Below are 20,147 nucleotides of genomic sequence, written 5' to 3'. Positions count from 1 at the left end.
CTGTCCCTTGCCACGAGCTTCTCTTCATGGATGGCGGCAGCGATGAACCACCTGGAAGAGTGGGCGGGGATAGGAGCCTTGGAGTTCTTGATGCTTGCAGTATGTGTGGTATGCTTTTGGTGTATTTGTCGTTTGTGTGTGTCTCAGATGCGTACTCAAGTTATGATGGCTCAGGCATTTGCAGCAGTTGAGGCGGGGCAATCTCCACAAGTGTGGTTGGCGGTCCTGAAGAATTGATCACCTCGTCAAGCTCAGGGTGCGAGGCAGAGCACTGCACAGGAGGTACATTGTTTGCAGTTAATGGCCTCCTGGGGAGCAAGTCTGATTGCATGTGGGTTGGTACCCCAGACCCCACCTCCAGAAAAAAAGGTACTGGACGGGTCCAGTGCTGAGCCAAGTGAACAGCTTTGGCTGAGTACTGTTGTACATCAGTGTCCATTCAACAGGACGGGTTCAGCACTCAATCTGGTGGAGGGCTTAGATTGTGGGCTGTTATACATCAGTGTCCTCCTGGAGATCAGACCTCTACTCTCACCTGTTGCGTCAGCGCTAATAAAACAAAAAGGAGGAACTGTGGAGAGCCACGGAGCCCTTTGTGGACCCCCGCCTCCACAGGGTGCCCGGCATGCAGCCGGAGCCGTTTCGATTTAAACAACCCCTTATTTGAAAAAGGCCCGCTGCTCGCGAGCCTATCAGAGCGTGAGACGTGTCTTGGTGTGATTGGCTGTTTGAGTGCTATAAATGAATGTGAGGGGCGTGGCTTGGGGGGATTTTTCACCGAAGCGAAGAAGAAAGGCCTGAATAAAGCTACTTAGGAGAAGAACCGGTGGTCGCGTCTTACTTGCCGGTCAAGCGAGGCGCGACAGGAGCCAGCACTGGGTAAGTGCCAAAGAGAGGCCAGGAGCAAAGGAGGTTGGGATAGGATTCAGTGGGCCAGACAGCAATTTGCTCAGCTCTGAAGGCTGCAGCTCGCAAAGGAAGGGGGTAGATATTGCTTGTATGCATGAGGCCGGGAGGCTGACTTAGGAGCAGCGGAGAAAGCAAGAAGTTACAGCAGGCCAGATTTCATGTCCCGGAAGAAATCTACCAATCCGGCCTTCTGACCACATCACTGCCTCCCCCTCTCCACTTTTCTAAACACTTGAGCAAAGCTGCAAAGCTGCTCGGGAGGAGAAGATCTCTATGAAGGAGACTCTAGTGCCTACAACAACAAGAGTCTGAGGAAGTTTTGCCTTCTGACACTAAAAACAGATTTTTCTTGTTGTTTGTTTTGTTTTCCTAGACAGGGTTTCTCTGTGTAGCCCTAGCTGTCTTAGACTCACTTGTGGGCCAGGCTGGCCTCAAACTCACAGAGATCTGCCTTGCCTCAGTCTCCTGAGCGCTGGGCACTCAGATGTTGATTCTTTCTTTCTTTTCTTTTTCTTTTCTTTTTTAAAAGATTTATTTATTTATTTATCTATTTATTTATTTATTATGTATACAGTGTTCTCTCTGCATGTAATGACTGCACGCCAGAAGAGGGCACCAGGTCTCATTATAGATGGTTGTGAGCTGCCATGTGGTTGCTGGAAATTGAACTCATGACTTCTGGAAGAGCAGCCAGTGCTCTTAACCTCTGAGCCATCTCTCTAGCCCTAGATGTTGATTTTTATCTATCCCCCAAACCTCTGATATCCTGAGATAAACCACTCGGGACACTATCATGATTAAATAAGAAACAAAACATACAAAACAAAACACAAAACCCACAACATCCTCAAGACCCCTCACACACCTCAAAGCTCTCCTGACCTCTGGCTGGCTTCCAGATGGGCTGAAACAGGTTGGTGACATTCCGGAAGACTGCTGTCTATTGGTGTGGTGTCTTGTGTTGTTGTTGTTGTTTGAGATAGGGTTTCTCTGTGTATCCCTGGCTGTCTACACAAGACAATAAAACAAGCAAACAAAATAGAAATGGACTGCCAAAGGTGATCTGTAAAGAAAGTAGGAAACCAGAAGTTTCTTTCTTGTTTAATTTTAATTTTAATTTTTTTTTTTTTAGGGAGGTGGTGGTGTGTGCTTTACTTGTTTTTTCTCTTGTGGTTTTTGTTGGTTTGTTGTTGTTGTTGTTGTTGGTGTCATTTTTTTGAGACTGGGTCTGTACATAGTCCTGGCTGTCCTGAAACTCACTATGTAAACCAGGCTGGCCTCAAACTAACAGAAATCCACCTGCCTCTGCCTCCCAAGCCCTGGGAGTATACGCATGTACCACAATGTCCTCCTTCAATCAGGTGGTTTTGGTTTGTTTCATATTTTCAGTTTTATTCTAATTTCTTATTTGGTTTTTAAATTAGCTGATAAAGCAATAGATTTCCATACGGGTTCTTAAGTTCACATTTCATTTTGGTTGTTTTCCCTTGACGTTTCCTACCACCTCCCTATCCTCCCTTTCCACACTGCACCCTTACACCCTCCCCTTCTCCCCTTCCTTCTATGATTGTCCCCTGGCCTCTTTCCTTAAAGCAAGCATCCCCAGTCACAGGGGCCTCTTTCTGGTTCCTGGCCTCTCCTCGTGCTTAGTGGACACACATATTTAACAACCATAAGCTAGTATTCAAATATGAGAAAGAACATGTGGCACCTAGCCTAAATAATGTTTTTCCACTCATCAGTTCTCCAGAAATTTTCATATTTCTTTATGGCTGAATAAAATTCTATTGTATATATGTACCACATTGAAGTCAGTTTTTAGAAAATTTATTTCTTTATTTGGTTAGTCTTTTTGAGGCAGGGTTTTACTAGCCTTGCCCAGCCTAGAACTCTCTGTGTAGACGCTGGGTAGCTTTGAACTTGTAGCAGTCTTCTTGCCTCTACCTGTCAAGGCTGTTTTCAGGCATGTTCCATGCTTGACATCAGTGTCTAAGCAGCCTGGCCACTGCGGACAGCCTGTTTGCATGTCACTTTGGCTGTCCTGTGCAGGAGCTCTTTTTTTAAAAATTATAATTTATTCAGATTACATCCCAATTGTTATCCCCTCACTTGTATCTTCCCATTCTCGCCCTCCCTCCCCCTTTTGCCCTATTCGCCTCCCCTAGACCTCTGACAGAAGGGGACCTCCTCCCCCACCACAGCCTATCAGGTCTCATCCAGATAGCCTGCTTTCCTTTCTTCTGTGTGCAGGAACTCTTTGGAAGCTGGTTGTTAGCATCTGGGATGCAGCTGGGGGTGGGGGGGAGGACATCTGGGGTGCAGCTAGGGGCTGGGGGTGGAGAGAGGACATCTGGGGTGCAGCTGGGGGCTGGGTGTGGGGCTGGGGACTCCTTGTTGTGGGATCCCTAAACTCACAGATGCATAAAAGATAGTCAAGGTCAGACTAACTAAACTAACACACAAAAACCTTGAAGTATAAGCCAGACGCTGACTAAAGAGAGGCAGGGGCTAAAGAGAGGGCTCAGTGGTGAAGTGCATAAACTGCTTTTTTAGAGAACTCAGGCTTGGTTCTCAGCACCGACACCAGGTAGCTCACAACTGCCTGTCACTCCAATTCAAGAGGATCCAATGCTCTCTTCTGGCCTCTGTGGCACATGGCATAATATATATATTTTATATATCACACATATATATTATAATGTATATCTCCACTAAGAAGGTAGGAAACCTCATGTTTTAAAACAAGTACTTTCTCTTTGTAGGAAATAAAATTATAGTTAAACTTGATGGGTGAGTTCAGAAGAATAGGCAGTAAGCTATGTAATGGGCAGGGTCACTGAGCTACAATAGCCCAGGGTCCCCGACTACATGACACATAGCATTACTTGCAGGGTCTTGCTTTCCTATAAAGTTCAGGAGACAGTGTATACCAACATATGGCATTACTTTAGCTGAAGTAATATTATTGCCTAGAAAGATGTCCTTTACATCATTAAATTTAATTATTTTTTTCCAGGTCGGCCACACAGATTGGCTTTTAGATAACCTGGTTTTACAGTTGAATCTCAGAAAGCCAGTTTTCATCTTGCTTTGGGACAAGACCTGACTGTGTAGCCCATGCGAGCTTCAAACTCGCTGTCCTGTCTTAGCTTCCAGAGTACTGGGGTCAAAGGTCTATACCGTCATACCGGCTTCAGAGACTAGTTTCTGGACAATATTAAAGCCATTGTGTGTTGACCCCACCAAGTCAAAAAATGAGCATGCGTTTTCTGCCTTCAGGAATCTTAAAGATAAAAGGCAGAGTTTGAAATGGAAGTATCCAACCAGTCTACTGTGACAGAATTTGTCCTGTTGGGCCTCTCTGAACATCCCAAATTAGAGAAGACTTTCTTCGTGCTCATCCTACTGAAGTACCTGGTGATCCTGTTGGGCAATGGGGTGCTCATCCTGGTGACCATCCTGGACTCCCACCTGCACACGCCCATGTACTTCTTCCTGGGGAACCTCTCCTTCCTGGACATCTGCTACACCACCTCCTCCGTCCCACTCATTCTCGACAGCTTCCTGACCCCCAGGAAGACCATCTCCTTCTCGGCCTGTGCTGTGCAGATGTTTCTTTCCTATGCCATGGGATCTACGGAGTGTGTGCTTCTGGGCATGATGGCGTTTGACCATTTCATGGCCATCTGCAACCCCCTCAGGTACCCTGTGGTCATGAGCAAGACTGTCTATGTGCCCATGGCTGCCAGCTCCTGGGCAGCCGGCATCGCTGTCTCTCTGGTTCAAATATCTCTTGTTATAAAGCTGCCCTTCTGTGGGGACAATGTCATCAATCACTTCACCTGTGAGATCCTAGCAGTCCTGAGACTGGCCTGTGCTGACATCTCCCTCAATGTCATCATCATGGCTGTGACAAATATGATCTATCTGGGAGTCCCCATTCTCTTTGTTTCTTTCTCTTACATCCTCATCCTTGTCACCATCCTGAGGATTCCCTCTGCTGAAGGGAGGAAGAAGGCCTTCTCCACCTGCTCTGCCCATCTCACTGTGGTGATCATCTTCTATGGGACAATCCTCTTCATGTATGGGAAGCCCAAGTCCAAGGAACCCCTGAGGGCAGACAAACAGGACCTTGCAGACAAGCTCATCTCCCTCTTCTATGGGGTGGTAACCCCCATGTTGAACTCCATCATTTACAGCCTGAGAAACAAGGATGTTACGACTGCTGTGAGGGACCTGGTAAGTCACAGATGCCTCCCCCAGTGATAGAAGGACATAGCCCAAGACTCACATCTTCTGATGGCTTTCCCTTGAGAGTCTTACTGCAGGGCAATGCCAGGGGAGAGACAAGTTGCCTAGGAGCCAATCAGAGTGTGGTCCAAAGACTGGAAATGTCCACACCATCTAGGAGCTTATTAGCATAGAGTCTTCCGGTCCAGAGCAGATTCACTGACTGAGACTCTTCATATTAACAAGATCCCTCCAGGACTTGTATGCATGCTGGTCCTGAAGAAGTATTGGTCAAGAATGTGGAATACCTGTAATCCCAGCATTGAAGGAGGTAGAAGTAGGTGGATCGCTGGGAGTTTGAGGCCAGCGTGGTTTATAAAGCGAGTCCAGGACAGCCAAGGCTACACAGAGAGACCCTCCCTCCAAAAACCAGAAAGGAAAGAAAAGCAATGGATGCTAAGGTATGTTGTCCAGGTCACCGTTCCCGGCTAGAGATGAAATCATCATCACCACTGGGCCTGTCGGTGGCTGATATACAGTGGATTTCTCTAGCACTGCCCCTTACTAAGGAGAGTTGACCCAGTGTCAGCTGTCCTTTTAGGTCGGCCCATGCCCTGTAACCCATCACTGAACCATATGAAGGCTCAGTCCTCCTGGGTGTCTCTAAGAGCCTCGCCACAAGCACTTCTCTGAGCCTGCCCATTGTTCCTCCTCCACTCAAGCCCACTCCCTTCCACAGCTCCCACAGGAAGCATCCTGCGTGGAAATCTCTCCATGACAGTCAGCTTCAGGGGAAGCCAGCTTTCATCAAAAACTACCGTGTCCTCTTAGTCATGTGAGCAGCCTGAGTCACCTGTGTGTGCTCTTTGTAGCCACTGCCAAGGAGAAAAATGTGTGACTTCTTCTGGCTTGAAGGAAAAGACTTGCTCTCTAAAAAGCATCTGCTGAATTAAAGCCTTTCGATTATTCTTTTTTCTTGAAGGCAGGGTCGTGGGATACAGGCCTGGCTGGCCTGTCACACACACAGAGGTCCACTTCTCTCTGTCTCTTCAGTGCTGAGTTTAAAAGTCTGGCCCACTCACAGCACATATAGGAACTCTTCAGACACCCTGGTGACTTTGCCCAATACTGCCTTTTTTATTTTTTTTACTTGCTTGCCTTCCCCTTGCTTGAAGACACGTGTTATGTGTGGTGAATATCCTTATTACTGGGTGCAGATGGTGAAATATTCATCGCCAAGAAAGTAAAAGCTGCCTCAAGTCTGAGTGGCCAGTGGGCTGTATGGTCCCCAGTCAGCAGGCTTCAGGGCTTCCGGTCCTCAGACTTTGAGAACTGGAAAAGCTTTGGTCAAGCTGAATCCGTACACTGTCATGAGAGCCCCGTGCATTTCTCCTGTGGCATTGTGGGCAATGGTGCCTGGAAAACTCTGATGCCAACTTCCTTCTCTTCAAGGAATTATTAGGACTAGGCTGTGGGAAGATTGTAAATGCCAGAGGTCTGGAAAGATTGATGCAAAATCATATTTTCTGGACATGCCAGAGGAACTGAGCTAAGAGGTCACAGCACAAAATGAAATCGGTCCGTATCCCAGCATGAGGACCCACGGCACGTGGTGACTGAGAATGAGAATCAGTGTCTTCAGCTGCGTGCCTACGCCTTTCCTGAGCTTCCTCACCCACGGCATATGGGTACCACTAATTACCTTCGGACAGCTACAGGAGAGGAATGAAAAGGGAAAGGAGGAGGAAGACATTAAATAGGGAGGGTGTGCGGTGCAGGGAATCCAGGAAGGACTGTACAGAAAACCTGAGAGCTAGATCTAAACATATCATAGTCCTGTGTAAAATCATAAAATAAAATAAAATTTTTTTAAAAATTAAAAAAATTTAGTCTTAGAGTCTCTGAAGTTCCATAAAAATGGACAAGTGATTTGATTGAATATTTCTTCAAAAGAAATGTCCCAATAACCTGGGGAATGGTGGGGCACACCTGTAACACCTGTCCTGAGGAGGCAGAGGCATGGCAGTGCACACCTGTAACACCTGTCGAGAGGAGGCAGAGGCATGGCAGTGCACACCTGTAACACCTGTCCAGAGGAGGCAGAAGCATGGTGGTGCACACCTGTATCACCTGTACCAAGGAGGCAGAGACATGACAATGCACACCTGTAGTATTAGGAGAGATGTTTACTGGTTAAGAGCACCACTTGCTCCTCCAGAGGTCCCAGGTTCTATTCCCAGCACCCACATGATGACTCACAACCACTTGTAACTTCAGTTCCAGGGGACCTGATGGCTTTTTCTGGCCTCAAGGACAACAGGCACGTATCTAGTAAACAGACATACATGAGGGAAAAACATTCTACACAATTTTTGTTTTGGTTTGTTTTAGTTTATTTTGGTTTTTTGGAGACAGTGCTTCTCTGTGTGATATACCCGGCAGTGTTGGACTCACTTAGTAGACTAGGCTGGCCTTGAACTCACAGAGATCCACCTCCCAAGTGCTCGTATTAAGGTGTGTGCCACCATCCCTACATCTACACAATATCTAAAGAGTAAGAATGCAAAGACTTTTGCGTGAGGATCAGAGTGAAGACCCTGTCTAATGAGACAGGAGTCCAGTATGACTTCCTGATATTTGATGACAGCAATTTACTTCGATCATTTGCCTTTAATCGGTCCATTCAAATAAATCCATAAAGTAAAAATAAAATAAGTAAAAAAATAACAAAAATGCACAAAATAAAATAATGTTAAAGAAAGGTGAAAACAATAGGCATAAAATGTGTACCAGCGGATGAATGGAGAAACAAAATATGGCATAGTAAAATCTGTTCAGTAGTGGGAGGAAACAGAGTGCTGATCCATGCTACCACATGGAGGGGCACCAGAACACAGCACTATGCACGAGAACTCACATTTATGAGAAATGTCAGTTAATAAGGACATAGAAAGTGGATTGTTGATTGCTGGAGTCTGGAGGGAGGAGCGAGTAGGGCTAACAGGTACAGGGTTTCTTTCAGGGCTACTGAAACTATTATGGGGTTTCTCTGTGTTGATAGGTGCACAACCTTGCAAATATACTAAAAACAATGGAATTGCTATGTATTGTTTCTTTTGAGGTGCACTGTCACTAAATAGCCCAGGCTAGCTCAGAACTTGCATCTTTTTGCCTCAGCCTCCAAAGTTCATGTGCATCAGTTTGTGGGAACAGCCCATCATGCCAGGGTGGAGGAGCTAGAGGAAGGCCGCTGGTCACACTGCACCTGTGGTCCACAGGCAGTGGGAGATGGATGCTCTCTTCCTTCTTTTTATCCAATCCAGACCCATAGCCCACAGACTAGCTCCACCCCACATTTAAGAGGGGTCTTCCCACTTATTAATCTAATTTAGAAAAGTTTCCACAGACAAGCCCAGGCATTTGTTTGCGTGGTGACTTGAAATCCGGTCAAGCTAAGAAGCTTACCCAGCACAACTTTCTTTGCCCAGCTCTGGGCAGTTGACTTGAGCTCCATCCCTGTAAGTTTCCCTTTTCCAGAACACACAGGAATGAACTCGTACAGAGGGAAGGTCCTTTCTGGGTCATTGGGAGTGATGAGCTGGGTAGTAATGACACATTCGTCCACCATCACTGAGACCCATTGGTCAAGCATTAATGCTGATTTTTGAATGAACTTGAAGTTGGATACCAATAACACTTATTCCAGTGTAACCTGTAGGCTTTGAACTTTTTCAAATCTACTTTATCTGATGTTCTTTAAAGCTTATATCTCTCTTTCAACCCACCTGCATAGATAGGAGAGCGAAAAGGTTAATGGGAACAGGAAAAGTAGGCCTTTTTAGATTCAGTTCCTCGGAATGATTCCATGGGCATAGTAGGCGGGATTCCAGCAGACCCATTCAACACCAAACCAGCAATTCAGCAAAAGTAACTGCAACTGCAGCAGCTGGAACAGGGAACCTCAGAGTTTTCTCTGGAGCGTTTCCCTCCAGAAACAAATTGAAATGGAGCGAGGAACAGCCAAACAATAGGAAATGATGCCAAGACCAAAAAGCCAAGCCTCTTTTTTTTGGGTTCTCTCTCTCTCTCTCTCTCTCTCTCTCTCTCTCTCTCTCTCTCTCTCTCTCTCTCTCTCTCTCTCACACACACACACACACACACACCCTTCCAGAGTCCATACTGGGATGCTTATCAGTTGGCAAAGATCATACCCCCACAAGAGGCAGTTCATCATCTAGTGGACAAATGTCACCCGTCCTCTCAAAAGTCTGTTTCTTGCAGACAAACACTGTTTCACCTCCCACACTTGAGATTAAAACAAAAACTTGTTTACATCCACAACAGTAACCCTTACTTGATTGAAGGCAATGTAGATTATAGCAGTCAGCCTCACAATATTTAGGATGAGAGTAAAATGAGAGAATGTGTGCCTCCCCACTGCCCAACATACAGCCACAAGCCAACAGACAACACTTATTTTCACCATTACTACTGTGGCACGTGCCCTGCCAGGAGCTCTGATTCCTACATGTGCACAGTGATCACTGCCTAAGCTGGCCTCTCCCCTGGACAACATGCACATCACTAAAAGACCAAGACTGACTCTGAAAATTATAAGCCATATTTCCTTCCCTACCTCACCACATCAATAAAGGCCAGTTTATTACAGCTTATTTCTCTCTCTCTGTGTGTGTGTTTGTGTGCAACAAAGACATGGGAATGTGGGTGCACATCAATTTTCACACAATTCAGAGGTCAGAAGACAATACTGGATGTTTCTTTTACATTCTGCGTCAGGAACTTGAGAGAATATTTCCCTGACCCGGAAGTGCTCTACTTCAGCGAGGCTGGCCAGCCAGAGAGAGCTTGGGATGAGTCCACCAGTCTATCACTGCTGGGGCTATGGTCAGAGAGCTTCACCAGACTTGTTACAAGGTGGGTGGGCATCCCAGTTCAGGTCCCCTTCCTTACAGAGCAGCACCCTTGCTTACGGAGCCACAGCAGTCTCTCTTGTAAGTATACTTTTTTTTTTTTTTGGTTTTTTGAGACAGGGTTTCTCTGTGTATCCCTGGCTGTCCTGGACTCACTTTGTAGACCAGGCTGGCCTTGAACTCACAGTGATCCGCCTGCCTCTGCCTCCCGAGTGCTAGGATTAAAGGCGTGCGCCACAACGCCCGGCGTAAGTATACTTTTAATCTGTGTATTGTGGTTCTTATATCTCTACCTTTTCCACCCCAATCCCTTACAACACTCCAACACCACATAGGAGAGAGAGAAGGTTAATGAGGAGAGGGGGTGCAGTTCTCTTTACTACTTCCTGCTGGTTGGGGTCGTCGGTTCCTTGGGCCATGTTCAATCTTTGTTTCAGGATCTCTCCATATTCTCATCCAACTACATCAGCAGCAACCAGGAGCAGCAGTGGGAAGCATCAGCCTTTTTCTTCCTCGGAGCACCTACTGGGCTCTGGCATTTATTCCCACTCAAAGTCCCCAGTATTAAACCATCTGCAACTGGCCAAGACCACTCCCCTCTCAGAGCCCACAGGAGGCAAACAGTCTGCTGCTGTGGACAATCTGAAGCAGCTCTGTATCCCACACCTGGGGTTGAATCAAGACCATGTGTACATAGTATAGCTGAGTTTTTAAAGAAATCAAAACTCCCACTACACTCGTTGTGTATTTCTTTATTCCATCTTCAACAAGGAAGATAAACCCAAGAGACTGGGTGGGCAGTCTCAGCAGGGAGCTGGAAATTCTAAGGACTCAAAAGAAAGTGCTGGAGTTCAAAGACACTGGTGGGAATGAAAAGCCCCCAATGAGTTCACGGGCAGCCTGAATATGGCTGAGGAGAGAATTTCTGAACTTAGTGTTCCAAAAAACTTTCAAGTAGAGAAGTGGGGCAGAGTGGGTGGGAGAAAAAGTAACTAAAAGGAAAGAGCATTTAAGAACTGCGAGGCAACTTCAGAAGGTCCAACACAGGCACAGTAAGAATATCCATAGCCCCAGGCATGGTGGCACACTCCTTTGATCCCTGCACTCTGAAGGTAGAGGCAGGTGGATCTTTGTGAGTTCGAGGCCAGCCTGATCTACAAAGAGAGTCCAGGACAGTCGGGACTATTACATAGAGAAACCCTATCTCGAAAAACTTACAAACAAACAAAGAACAAAACAAAACAAAACAAAAAAGAGTATTAGTAGCAAAAGAAAAAGAAGAAACAAAAACTTTGGGATAGTGTGAAGAGCTCCAAGGATAAAGATCTGGATGTCGACAGCTTCTGCTGTGTGTTAACCTGAGATCTCTGCCTATGCTATCAGTGAAACACATCTGTAATCCCAGGTCTTGAAAGATCAAGGCAGGAGGATTGGGACTTCAGGGCCATCCTTGGCACATAGCAAATTTGGAGCCAGCCTGGGCAACACGAAACTAAGCCTCAAAACGCAAGCAGAGAAGCAAGCAAAAGCGGTCTGACTAGATTTATTTGTCTTGAACTCGCTTTGTAGACCAGGCTGGCCTCAAACTCACAGCAATTTGTCTGTCTCCTGAATGCTGGAATTTTAGGCATGTGCCACCATGCCTGGCTTTTTGGCCTCTTAAAAGTTCAGGCTGTGTAATTTATTTATTTGATTAAAAGCGGTATGTGTGTGTGTGTGTGTGTGTGTGTGTGTGTGTGTGTGTGAGTGTGTGGGGACACAGGTGTATGTGCTGTATACACACTGGAGGACACTCCTGAGGACCGTTGCCCACCTTGTTTTGAGACAGGCTCTCTCCCTGAGGTGGAGTGTGCCAAGTGGGCTGGGCTGGTAGGGCAGCCAGCCCCATCCATCTGCCTGTCTGTGCCTCCTCAGTTCTGAGCTGTCAAGTGAGAGCAGCTGTGCCAGGCTTTTCAACACTGGTTCTGAGCACTGAGCTCAGGTCCTGCTGCTTGCAAAGCAAGGGTATCACAGATTGAACCATCTCCCCAGCTCTGGTGTGCATAGTGTAAGTTAAACTGAGGTAATGTCGGGATTGTCAGTCAGCTCGAGGAGGCCTCTTTGTGCTGCTTGTAGCTAGGCACAGCCTACAGCCTGACATGGGCCACCATGTTGTGAAGGAGATGGGTGAAGTAGTTAAATGTGGGGTGGCAGAGCGCCTGTTAAAAAACACTTCTACAGTTCTCCTAAGGTGACAAAACTGCTGGTGGTAGAGTCTATCTGCAGATTCAAACCCTTCTGCCCCCTTAGCCACACATTCCGTGACTGGAGGAAAAGATTCTTTCTCATCCCCAAATGCTTAGTAGCCACCCCAGTGTCTCCAGTGAGCAAGAGGATAGGTGGGGGCCCAGAACAAAACAACCCCAGGACTCTTGTCTCCAATGCTGACTTAACCAGCTGCGTGGGAGCACCAGATGAACAGTGCGCCTGTCTCAGCTATGGCGAACCATCATCCTCTTGTGGTCAACGCACAGTCAGACCTTTGTTATTCTCCTCTTCCCAGGAGAGGAGGACAGGACACAGGGCAGGAACTTTCCTTGTCTAAGGGACATTCCTTTACAGTCGGAGTTCAGACTCACATAGAGCTGTGTGCACTTGTCTAATTGGATGTGTGGAACACAGGCCGCAATTTCTGTGAGGCCTTCGGCAAACTTTAAATTGCCTCTGGGATTAAGGTTAAACAAAGAGAACTCTAAACTTTTCCAGGATCTTTGATAGGCCCTCTGGGGAGCTAGGTAAAGGGCAGAGGGCAGAAAGCTCAGAACGCGCAGGCCGGGCACAACTCCAGCGGCAGTTGGCAAGTGGCACCTCACTGGGCATGGGGAAGGGCAGATAGAGTAGGGGCCACACCAGCCCTCAGCCACAGCTCTCTTTTGCTGTGCCTTCTGACAGGACAACTATCTCCCGGGACAGATAAACAGAGTCTCTGTGTCCTGCAGGCTAGCCGACCAGGCTGGGTCAGGTGAGCCCACTAAAGTTGAAACTCTCCTTTTCCAAGACCAGAGAACGCCCAGCATCCTCCTCCCCAGGAGATCTTCTGCCAGGGTGAGCTCCCATCCCCACCATGGACTTCTTGCCCAGTGGACACAGGCAGGGTTCGCTCTGTGGCCAGACCTTCCTCAGGTAGGTGAGAGGAGGAGCAGAAGTGGGAGGCCAAGGACAGATGGGATCCAGGGTAGAACTTGATTCTGGCTTCCACATCCCTCACGTTCTGTGTAGAGGAAAGGAGCAGGCGCATTCAGGGAGTGTCAGCCAGGGCAGGAAGAGGACAGAGTGAGGGGACATTGTCAGGGTGGCAATAGGGGAAAGTTTCTGCTTAATGTAAGGTGAACACTTTAATTACCAAGGCTGCCTGACAAAAGAATGAGAGGCATGAGCTTCTCTTCAGGTGCTAAAGACAATTGGGAAATGCTTTTTCTGAAAGACTCACACAGTGGAGGAAGAGAGGTTACTTTATGGCATCCCCACAATAGCTCACACCTCCTAGTCACAGTGCTGTCGCCTCCACTGCTCCCACCTCTAGTCACAATGCTGTTCCTCCAAGGCTCACATCTCTTAGTCACAGTGCTGTCCTCACCAAGGCTCAACCTCCTATTCACAGTGCTGTCCCCGCCACGGCTCACACCTCCTAATCACAGTACTGTTCCTGCCATTACTTACACCTCCTAGTCACAGTGCTGTCCCTACCAAGGCTCACATCTACTAGTCACAGTGCTTTCCTCACCACAGCTCACACTTCCTAGTCACAGGGCTGTTCCTCCAAGGCCCACACCTCCTAGTCACAGTGCTGTCCCCACCATGACTCACACCTCCTAGTCACAGTGCTGTCCCCACCATGACTCACACCTCCTAGTCACAGTGCTGTCCCCACCATGACTCACACCTCCTAGTCACAGTGCTGGCTCACACCTCCTAGTCATAGTGCTGTCCCCACCAGGGCTTGGACCGCCTAATCACAGTGCTGTCCTCACCAAGGCTCACACCTCCTAGTCACAGTGCTGTCCCTGCCACAGCTCACACTTTCTAGTCACAGTGCTGTCCCTGCCATGGCTCACACCTACTAGTCACAGTGCTGTCCCTGCCACAGCTCACACCTCCTAGTCACAGTGCTCTTCCTGTCACAGCTCACACCTCTTAGTCACAGTGCTCTTCCTGCCATGGGACAGTGTTCATATGGAGGCCAGAGAACAGGTTGAAGGAGTTGATTCTCTCATTCCTTCTCATGGGTCCCAGAAACTGAACTCAGGTAGTCAGGCTTGGTGACAAGTGCCTTTCCCCACTGAACCATCTCTCTGGCCCCAGGTTCCTACTCTTTAACTTGAGAAGTCAAGGCTGTAGGTTTCCTCTAGTGTACAGGTCTGCAGTTCCTCTGTCCCCGCAGCATGTCCTACACATGGTTTCCTCCTTTTCACGGACTCTGTAAGCCTGGTGGAGGTGTCTTCCTTACTGTGGACAATGTGTTACCATGGCATTGCGGTTGCTTTAATGCTCAATTCCTGTGTGGGAGGGCCTGAGTTAGGAGATGCAACTTAGACAACTGCTCTAAAGTACAGAGTCCAGTCACAAGGCACACACAGCAGGGATGGCCAGAGGAAGAGTCCCTGTCCCTCCATTCTTGCGGAGCACTTAGCATCTAAAGGTTCCTCCTTTGTGGTTTCCTGTAGCCCTGCATGCATAAAGAGACACAGTCCTTCCTTCAGGCATGCCAGCTCCACTGGCCTGGGTATACCATTTGCCTGTGTGTATCATGGTTGCCTAGGCTTCTCTCAGAGCCTTTTCCTGCTTGGATAAATGCATTCTGACCTTCCCCCACCCCAAGGTAACCTAGTAGCAAATTTTATCCCTTCAACACTGGTTTTGCATCTAACAGGGTAAGTTTAATTATGCATCCGTACATCATACAGCACCTGGCATGCTGATCCTGATGAACAAGTGCTTGCCCTCTTCTGTTTTCCTGAGAGGGGAAGAGAACATGAGAAATGGAAGTGGCTGACCAATCCACTGTAGGTGAGTTTGTCTTGCTGGGGTTGTCAGATCATCTAACACTGGAGAAAACCTTCTTCGTCCTCATCCTGCTAATGTACCTGGTGATCCTGCTGGGCAATGGGGTGCTCATCCTGGTGACTATCCTGGACTCCCACCTGCAGACTCCCGTGTACTTCTTCCTGGGGAACCTCTCCTTCCTGGACATTTGCTACACCACCTCCTCCGTCCCCCTGGTCCTGGATGGTTTCCTCACTCCCAATAAAACCATCTCTTTCTCAGGTTGTGCAGTGCAGATGTTTCTTTCCTTTGCCATGGAGCCACGGAGTGTGTGCTTCTGGGCATGATGGCTTTCAACCGTTATGTGGCCATCTGCAACCCCCTCAGGTACCCTGTGGTCATGAGCAAGGCTGCCTATGTGCTCATGGCTGCCAGCTCCTGGGTGGCTGGTGGAGCCAATTCCTTGGTGCAGATCTCCCTTGCGGTACAGTTGCCTTTCTGTGGGGACAACGTCATCAATCACTTCACCTATGGATCCTGGCAGTCTTAAAGCTGGCTGGCCTGTGCTGACATCTCCTTCAATGTCATCAGTATGAGGGTGGCCAATGTCATCTTCCTGGGGGGTCCTAGTTCTGTTCATCTTTGTCTCTTACATCTTCATCCTCACCATCATCCTGAGGATCCCCTCTGCTGAGGGGAGGAAGAAGGCCTTCTCCCCCTGCTCTTCCATCCTCTTCATGTATGGGAAGCCCAAGTCCAAGGACCCCCTTGGGGCAGACAAGCAGGACCTTGCAGACAAGCTCATCTCCTTGTTTTATGGAGTGTTGACCCCCATGTTGAACCCCATCATCTACAGCCTGAGGAATAAGGATGTGAAGGATGCTGTGCAGAGTCTGCTGGCTCAGAAATGCCTCGTTCAGTGACAGGGAAGAAGTGGGTTATTGCCCAGTTCTGTGTACATCTGTCCTCTGCTGGGAACAACCACTTTCTTTTTAGCATAGACTTGCTCAATGGTCCTACAGACCAGTTTGGGCATAAAGACCGTTGGTTGTACAAAATGGCCTAGAACCATCAAAATGTGACTAAGAAAATGAAGTGTTCTTTGTATGCCAACAAAATAAGCAATAAAAGCTTTGTGAAAAATACTTTCTCTCTTTGTCAGTAAAGACTGGTTGGGATGTGCATGCTGGTTTTGATTTTTGTTGTTGCTAGTTTTTTCTAATGTACAATTGGGACGGCATTGTGAGAAAAACTCACTTCTTACTTTTACTTTGATTTAGACAGAGTCTTGCTATGTGGCCCAAGCTGGTCTGTAATGGCCAACTCACCATGTTTCTGTCACTACCAAAGGTCTCTCACACCCTCTTTTTTAAAATTATTCACTTTACATCTCTATTTTAGCCCCTTTCTGGTCTCCTCTCAGTTCTCTCTCCCTCCCTTAAATGTCCTTATCCTATTCCTCAGTAAAAGGGAACATTGCTCCCCTACCAGCTGACCCAAGCCTATATCAAGTCTCAACAGGACTTCCTGCATCCTCTTCCTCTGCGGTCTGGCAAGGCTGCCCAGCCAGGCGGATGTGATCAATGAGCAGGCAACAGAGTCCATGTCAGAGGCAGCCCCTGCTCCCCATACTAGAGGATGCACATGGAGACTGAGCTGCCTACTGACTACATCTGAGCAGGGAGTCTAGGCCCTCTCCACGTATGGCCCTTGGTTGGTGCATCAGTCTCTGCAGGTCTCCCTGCCCCTTTCAGATTTGTTAGCTCTGTTGATCTCCTTGTGGAGCTCCTGTCCCCTCAGGGTCCTTCTATCCCCCTATTCTTCCATAAGACTCCCTGTGCTCTGCCCAAAGTTTGGCTGTGAGTCTCAGACTCTGCTTCGATTTCCCTGCTGGGCAGAGTCTTTCAGAGGACCTCGATGGTAGGATCCTGTCCTGTTCCCTCTCTTCCAGTGTCTGTTCTATCTGCCCTTCTGAATGAAAATTAATCATCCTCCCTGGGGTCTTCTTTGTTATTTAGCTTCTATACATCTGTGGATTATAATATAGCTATCTTGTATTATATGGCCAATAACTGCTTGTAAGTAAGTACATACCATGAGTGTTTTTCTGGGTCTGGGTTACCTCACTCAGCATGATCTTTTCTAGCTCCATCCATTTGCCTGAAAATTTAAAGATTTCCTTGTTTTTAATAGCTGAATAGCATTCTATTGGGTAAATGTAGCACAGTTTTTTGTTTGTTTGTTTGTTTTTTTTTATCCATTCTACAGTTAAAAGAAATCTAGGTTGTTTCCAGATTCTGGATATGAAAAAAATGTCACTATGAACATAGTTAAGCACATGTTATTGTTGTATAGTGGAATATCTTTTGGGTATATCCCTAGGAGTGGTATAGCTGGATCTTGAGGTATTCCCAATTTTCTGAGAAAGCCTCAGATTGATATCCAAAGTGGTTGTACAAGTTTGCATTCCCATCAGCAATGGAGGAGTGTTCCCCTTGCTCCACATCCTTGCTGGCATGTGCTGACACCTGAGTTTTTGATCTTGGCCATTCTGACAGGTGTAAGATGGAATCTCAGAGTTGTTTTGATTTGCATTTTGCTGATGACTAGGGAAGGTGATCATTTCTTTGGGTGTTTTTCAATCATTTGAGATTCTTCTGTTGAGAATTCTGTTTAGCTCTGTACCCCATTTTTAATTGGGTTATTTGTTTTGTTGGTGCTAATTTTTTTTTAGTTCTTTATATATTCTGGATAGTAGCCCTCTGTCAGATGTAGGGTTGGTGAAGATCTTTCCCAGGCTGTAGGCTGTCATTTTGTTTTGTTGACAGTGTCCTTTGCCTTCAGAAGCATCTCAGTTTCATGAGGTCCCATTTACTAATTGCTTATTTTAAAGCCTGGGCTGTTGGTGTTCTGTTCAGGAAGTTGTCTCCTGTATCAACGAGTTCAAGGCTCTTCCTCACTTTCTCTTCTAGTAGATTTAGTGTATCTGGCTTTATGTTGAGGTCTTTGATCCACTTGGACTTGAGTTTTGTGTAGGGTAATAAATATGGGTCTATTTGCATTTTTGTACATGTAGACACCCAGTTAGACCAGCATTATGGATTGAAGATGCTATCATTTTTTCATTGTATGGTTTTAGCTCCTTTGTCAAAAATCAAGTGTCTGGAAGTGTGTGGTTGTGTTTCTAGATCTTCAATTCAATTCTGTTTATCAACTAGTTTGTTTCTATCATAGCACCAGGCAGTTTTTATTACTATTGCTCTGTCTTATAGCTTGAAGTCAGGGATGAAGATACCTCCAGAAGTCCTTTTATTCTATAGGATTGTTCTAGCTCTTATGGGGTTTTGGTTTTCCACATGAAGCTTAGAATTGTTCTTTCAAGGTCTGTAAAGAATCTCCATGACACAGAGAAATAACAGGATAACCAGGAAGAATTCCAGTAAAGATCCAATATTGATGGTGTCACTGAAGCCAGAGATCTTGAACCAGGCCAATAACTCATTGCAATGAACATTTGAAGGTGAAGATGTGTGGACAGAGGGTATACTGTGGGACACACTGTGACATACTACAGCTTCTACAATGAGATGTTTTCTATGTTTTGTTTTTGTTGTTTCTTTGTGTGTTTATGTTTTACTGGGAGGGGATGTTGCAAGGGTGTAGGGAGGGTTTGAGGGGATGGGGAAATGAGTGAGACTGGAGTGCATGATATGAAACTAACAGAGTCAACAATATATACTGAGTATATATGAGTATATCTATATACTCAATATACACACACATATATTCATTATATATATTCATTAAGTTGGGTTTATCCTGGAAAAATCATGTAATTATAATGTAAAACTAAGTATTGCCTTTGTAGATGTTCACTGTGGGATAAAATTATTAAAAATTCTAGCATCTGGCTACTGTAAAGGTGGAACCATCACCAGTTATGGTAGAAGAAAGGAGTGGAGGTTAGCGTGGGACACACAGGGAGCTTGTGGGTGATGACATTTTATTCCTATTTCTTGACCAAGCCGTGTTTGTTTTCCCAGTGATAATCCAGTACTCTGTCTGTTTGACTTGTAGGTGTTACTGTTTGATTTTAACTGTTAGCGTGGGGTGAGTCTTGGTGAGCGGCCATCTTCACCCGACTGCCCTGTGACATGCCTGTAAGGGATTGTCTAGTTACCTTAGGGACATGGACAGGTACAGCCTGAAGCCTGGTTTTGGGCCCTGGACCTGCTCCCTGAGTGTAGAGAATGCTGTGTACTAAGCAGGCAGACAAGGGTGACAACCAGACCACTCTGCCTTTATTCCTGTATCTCTCCCCTGCTCCCTTCCCTCTCATCTAGCCATCTTTGCTTGATACTCGATGGCATTTTAGTGGGATGCTCAGCCTTTTCCCTCCTCCTTATTCTTTTGTTGTTTTTTTTTTCTCCCAAATAATCTAGTCTGGGCAGCTTTTCAGGGCTTTTGTCTCAGCCTCCTGAGAGAAGGGACTGTCCTACGCTATCCCTTAACTTATCTTTTTACTGCTCTGCCTTCAGTCCACCAATAGACAAAAATCACCCACTGGTCCCATCTCTTTTGTCCCTATAGTTTCCACTTCTGTTTGTATCTTCCTACTCCTGACTTAAGGTGATTTTCCTCTTTTTGTTTTCTATACAGTACCATCAATGTACTATCAGTTTTACTCTCCCAGATCTTGAGCACTTTGGGATGATGTTGTGCAGTTGACTATTGTATTATTTTCACACTGGGTTTGCCCCAGATAGTGACTGGTGTTATACACAGTGTTACAATCTCAGGCAGGGACTGGGCACAGAGCTGGCTTCCTTAAATACCAATCTAACAGAGGAAAATAACACTTTAACCCACTATAACCTACTTTCTCCTAAACATTGCAAACTCTCCAAACTGAAAGAAAAAGCAGGACCTAATTTCTAAAATAATTTTCAAACAGTTTTCCTGATGCAAAAGCCCCAAAATGAAAACACAGGCAACACGAAAAGCCGAGACAACATATCTCCTCCAGAACCTGTCAGGTCCAGAGTAATGGCCTCA

General features: G+C 46.5%; 1 protein-coding gene and 1 pseudogene across 2 annotated transcripts; both read left to right on the top strand.

Annotated features, from left to right (window-relative positions):
- Window positions 1-4,218: 4,218 nt before the first annotated feature.
- Window positions 4,219-5,202, top strand: LOC311591982 (olfactory receptor 13C7-like; the record flags this gene model as incomplete). The annotated part of the gene is made up of 1 exon (XM_084771850.1): window positions 4,219-5,202. One exon carries the CDS (start codon window positions 4,219-4,221, stop codon window positions 5,173-5,175), a length of 957 nt encoding a protein of 318 aa, XP_084627976.1. The 3' UTR covers window positions 5,176-5,202.
- Window positions 5,203-15,088: 9,886 nt separating this feature from the next.
- On the top strand, window positions 15,089-16,015 carry LOC311595027 (olfactory receptor 13C7-like; annotated as a pseudogene). Its single transcript has one exon. The product of its transcript is annotated as an olfactory receptor 13C7-like (transcript).
- Window positions 16,016-20,147: the final 4,132 nt, after the last annotated feature.

The sequence above is a fragment of the Acomys minous genome (assembly GCF_964271855.1).
Source record: "Acomys minous genome assembly, chromosome: 1".
In the NCBI taxonomy this organism is placed as follows: domain Eukaryota; kingdom Metazoa; phylum Chordata; class Mammalia; order Rodentia; family Muridae; genus Acomys; species Acomys minous.
Note: the sequence above shows the minus strand (reverse complement) of the source record. Positions and strands in the feature narration are given on the sequence as shown.